At 47.9% G+C, this 5203-nt stretch overlaps 1 protein-coding gene across 1 annotated transcript in view; it reads left to right on the top strand.

The window, feature by feature from the left end:
* The window catches only part of KIF1B (kinesin family member 1B), a 167516-nt gene that overhangs the window by 91907 nt on the left and 70406 nt on the right, over positions 1-5203 (top strand). The window contains exons 14-15 of the mRNA XM_015427822.1: positions 2485-2564; positions 3484-3559. Coding sequence (XP_015283308.1) covers positions 2485-2564; positions 3484-3559 — 156 coding nt within the window. The remainder of the gene's footprint in view (positions 1-2484; positions 2565-3483; positions 3560-5203) is intronic.

The raw sequence follows: 5203 nt of genomic DNA, 5'->3' as shown, positions 1-5203 counted from the left end.
CGGGACTTGTTGCATGTGCCCGCCCCCTGGGCTCTTTACTTTACTGGCTCCTGTGTGCTCCTGCAGGAAATGACCCCTGTAGAAAGGGCACATTTTTTTGCCTTCTAAAAACTGTCCAGGGCAGTGCCAGTCAGGCTATCTCAGTCACCCTAGTATCTTTCTGTCTTCATTTCCGCATTCTGCCTCTAAACCACAAATCTTTCACTGGTGAGAGCTAATTCTGGCCATCCCGATCTCATCAGCTCTCAGAAGCTAAGGCAGGGCTGGTCCTGGTTAGTGCTTGGTTGGGAGACCACCAAGGAAGCTCAGGGTTGATACACAGAGGCAGACCAATGGCAAACCCACCTCTGCTCAATCCTGTCAAATCTCGGAAGCTAGTTAGGACTGGCCCTGATTAGTACATGCATATTCATACATGCACAGACCTTTCCTGGCATATGTCAGGTTACAGAAAGAAACAGAAACAGATAAAGAGCCGCCCTGAGCCGTTTGCGGGGTAGGACGGGGTAGAAATACTTGAATAAATAAATAAAATAAATAAATAAGTCAATCGTATGTAAGTATACATTGTGCATAGCGTATGTAACTATGCATGTCAGGTTAACAGAAAGGAACAGAAACAGATAAAGAGGTAACGAGAAATAAGTCAATCGTATGTAACTATGCATTGTGCAATCGATCCTTAATTACCAAACTTAGAAATAAGGCAACCTTTTCAGTTATTTCAGGAGATGGCGCACCTTCAAAGCATCCGGGCAGCCTATCGTGTTTAATAAAACTGGGTCTAAAAGAGTAAAACGTATGTCATCATATTGGGGGTCAGTATAGGAGAATATGGAAAACCGAGTCAACTTGATTTAGATGGCATGCACAGAGTCTTGCTGAATATGGAATCCCTTTGTATCTACCCTAAGTGACAGCAGATGGAATAGTATTGCATCTAGCAAGTGCAAGTGCTCGGCGCAGTTGTGGGCCGTGGAGGGCTGATAAGTAAGAAGGCAGATGGCCAATAATTGGGAAAATTCCAAAATCCAAGGGGGAGCAGGATCCCTGATTAGTACTTGGGCAGGAGGGGCTTCCAAGGAAGTCTGGAGTCGCTGTGCAAAGGCAGACAATGGTGAACCACCTCTGAACATCTCTTGCCTTGAGAACCCTGCTCTGCCCTGCCTTGCCGCGTTCCATCAGGTCTGACTTTCTCACCCACCCATTTGCTCTGTACTGTTCCGTCTACGGCTCCCCACAATCAGAATCCCTTGGGGCTTTTTCATCGTGCGGCAGATGCCATCAAACGCTTTAGCAACGTTTAGTAACGTTTGTGAACTGATTAATAATGTTATAGATTTTAAGGTTGCGTCGTATTTCAATTATGTTGCATGTTTTAACCATGTTGTAACCCACCCTGAGCCTGCTGTGCAGGGGAGGGAGGGCTAAACATCAAATAAATAAAATAAGTTGGCTGCGACTTGAGGGCACTTTCCACCAGTTAAGTCAGTGGGTACAGATTCCAGCATCACCTCCAAAGAAACTGTGTGTCCATATTTATTTATTTATTGCTCTCTCTTTTGTCTCTATTTCATTTTTTGGCCCCACCGTGCAGCAGGTGGGGTAGAACCTTTTATCCCGTTGTGCTGCAGCCCAAGACGGCGTGATTCATTTTCACTTTTAGAGTTTACCATCTTGTGTCAAAATCAGGCCCGAAGTGTTAAAAACAACAGCAACAGACCTCTTGAAACTAACTTGGAACCTAATTAAAATTGCAAGCTGCTGTTTATCCTTTGAACTGGAAGACTAATGGAAGGGTGTAAAAGTACTTGAGCTTTTTGAACAAAGGGCATTGACCGTTGGGGTCCGAAATGTCACAAGGTCTTGAATTTGTTGTGTACGGATAGGTAAGAGTGTTTGAATGAACTGCTGTGGTTCCTTCAGGCTTGAGAGTGTGAGTGGTTATCAGGAGGAAAGGCCAGGCTGCCGCTGACATCGCTAGCCTGAGAAATGTGGCTGTCTTACGAAAAGGCCAGGGCCGCGTACGGGATGGTTGAGCCAATGTTCCCTCTAAGCTGTGGAGTCTTGTGAGCTAAAATTCTACTTTGTGAGCTACTGGCGTTAAAGTTGTGAGCGAGCGATTTGGCTACTGCACAAATTAGTTTGCTCTGGAGCCCCATCCTTCCTGAGCTAAGACAAAAATGTGTGAGCTGGAGGCTAAAAAACTGTGAGCTAGCTCACACTAACTCAGCTTAGAGGGAACACTGGTCGAGACTGAACCCATAACAGGGCCGAGGTCTTCTGGAGACAAGCTGCACACTCTGCTAAGGAGTGACCGCCTTCCTTCAGATGGTTTGCTTTTCTCCTGCCACTTCATAGCCCTCCAGTTTCTAATATCAAAATGTTTAGTAAGACACGGCAACTTGGATACAGCCTCCTACATGTAAGACACGGCAACTTGGATATAGCCTCCTACATCCCACTTGTCGGGCTGTCTTGCAGGAGTCTGAGAAGATCATCGCAGAGCTGAACGAGACATGGGAGGAGAAGCTGCGGAAGACAGAGGCCATCAGGATGGAGAGGTGAGGCAAGAGGAATTAGGATCTCTTGATCGTTTGAAGCTCTTGAGCTGTGTAACTCCGCACTCAGAACTCTTGTTGATCCTTGCTTGATAAAAAGCAGAGGAGAGAGAAGACGGATTTTAAAAAGGTAACGAGGCCGGGAGAGGAAAGGGCAAGCTTATACAGAAGAGAGCAGGCAGTGAGGTGGATGTGAGTCTAAAATGTAGTTGCTAGAAACTGGAAATTTACTTTCACAGTTATATGAGAACAACGGGGAGACTTGGGTAGGGGTGGACAACCCCCCCCCCCATAAATAAATCCCCAGGTTCCTATAAAGGTAAAGGTTTCCCTTGCTCAAAAGCCAGTCGAGTCTGAATCTTAGTGCTCATCTCCATTTCCAAGCCGAAGAGCCAGCGCTGTCTGGAGACATCTCCGTGATCATGTGGCCGGCATGACTTAAACGCCGAGGCACACGGAACGCTGTTACCTTCCCACCAAAGCGGTACCTATTTATCTACTTGCAGTTTCCTGCTTTCGAACTGCTAGGTCGGCAGGAGCTGGGGCCAGAGACGAGAGCTCACTCCGTCACGCGGCACTCGGGTCCCAAACTGCTGAACTACAGACCTTCCGGTCTGCAGCTCAGTGTCTTCACCTCTGAGCCACTGTGGCCCCTTCAGGTTCCTATACCATAGTGTGAGTCCTTCGCTGAGAGTTTGAGAGGTTACATCAGGAGTCTCCTTAACTGCAAAGGTCAGAATGATTTGTTAGGAGATTATCATCAACAGGTAGCTTTGGGTGTCATTTGGTCACTTCATTTTCTGATTATTCAGTCCAGGGACTTGTATTGGACGAACACCCTCCCGCCCTGCCGCCCAGCATTCTGTAGCTTGAATGTTAGATGTGGTTCCGTGACGTCCTGTCCTCTTTCCTTTCTCTGCAGAGAGGCTCTGCTGGCTGAGATGGGAGTCGCCATTCGAGAAGACGGAGGAACCCTTGGAGTGTTCTCGCCCAAAAAGGTACGCAGAGCAGTTGAATGATTGCACCAAGATTGCCGATAACTTGGCGAGTCTTGTTCGCTACTGTGTTGCTTAGGGCAGGTTTTGGCTGTGGCCCGGGTGCTCAGAGAACCACGGCAGCCTGTAGCCATCCTGCCGCTCTGCAAATATTTGGCCAAGAATTGCACGTGGCAGCACACAATCCATTTTTAGGGTCTGAAACCGTCCACCTCCTCCCGCTTGAGTAAGGGTTTGCACAAGCTAAAGAATGTGCGTGGGTTAGTCTCCTTTTCTTCCCCTTTCTCAGAGCAAGTATAAAATGCCCCGTCTATACACAGAAGGTTCTTTTGTGTGTGTGTAGACAGGCCTCTTTGGCTCCAAACCACGGGAACTGTTGCGTGCAAGCTCCTCCTCTCTTTGATGGGATGCGGCTTATGCTTACTGGGAAGTGCGGCTCCATGACGAGGTGGAGAACTGAAACCGCCGTGCCCTTCATTTGTGACACTGGCATCCAATGCTAACGTCTAATGACAGCCAGTGTGGTGCAGTGGTTAGAGTGTCAGACCAGGGTCTGGGAGACCCAGGTTCAGTTCCCCGCTCTGCCAAGGAAGCTTCCTGGGTGCCCTTGAGCCGGTCGCGCACTCTCTCAGCCCGGCCCACCTCAGAGGGCCGTTGTGAGGATGAAAGGCAGGAGGAGTTGATGCAGGGACGTAGCCAGGATTTTTCATTTTGTGGGGCAGTTTTTTTCCTCGTGGGGCACCTATTATGCTTATACTTTAAAATAATAAATAACTGGAGGTTTTGGGAGCGGAGCCTGAAGAGGAGGGGGCTTGGGGTGGGAAGGGGAGGGGCTTCAGTGGGACGTGATGCCTCAGAGCCCATCTGGAGATCTGGCGTAACACCGGGGGGTCTCCAGCCACCACCTGGAGATTCTGTGATAAAAATAACATTTAATAATTCATGTGAACATCAATATGTATATCTATTCAAACATGACAATTTTGCTTAGGAAATTCTGACATATTCAAGGAAAAGTCCAACATCGTGATATCCTTCCAATCACTCCGCTTTCCAATTTATAGGACAGAAGGACTCCCATTCAAGCTGTATCTGGAGAAGTGAGCAGTGACTCACGAAAGCTCATCCCCTGCCACGTATTTTGTTTAGTCTTTGAGGTGCTCCTGGAATCTTGCTCTTTTCTACAGCTACAGACAGACTAACACGGCCACCCTTCTTGATTCTGTAGAAAGTGAAGTTAAGTGCCTTGCAGGCATTGGTGTCTGAAGGCTTGCTAGCCAGCCAGCTTGTGAGGAAAAAACTAGTTTCCTGCGTCATATCAATGCTGTGCTGTCCTTGAAGACTACCGTGTCTGCAGAAAATCTTGCTCATCCTCTTTGAGATAGTCAGAACCTTTGGACTGTAATACGCTCACCCTCTGTGGTTTGGAATTTGCCCCAAAACAGCCTCTGTTGCATCTGGCAACACAGCATTTCTAGCAGCAAGGGTTTATCTGGCAGGGAGCATCAGGTTGGCTTGCTGATGGGCCCGTCCATAAGTAATATGCTGGCTCATTCCTAGCTGTTAGTGCAGTCAGAAGAAGAATATCCTTAAGAAGAAGAAGAGATTGGATTTATACCCCGCCCTTCACTCAGAGTCTCAGAGTGG

Source organism: Gekko japonicus, unplaced genomic scaffold, assembly GCF_001447785.1.
Source record: "Gekko japonicus isolate JY-2015 unplaced genomic scaffold, Gekko_japonicus_V1.1 scaffold586, whole genome shotgun sequence".
Classification (NCBI taxonomy): Eukaryota; Metazoa; Chordata; class Lepidosauria; order Squamata; family Gekkonidae; genus Gekko; species Gekko japonicus.
Note: the sequence above shows the minus strand (reverse complement) of the source record. Positions and strands in the feature narration are given on the sequence as shown.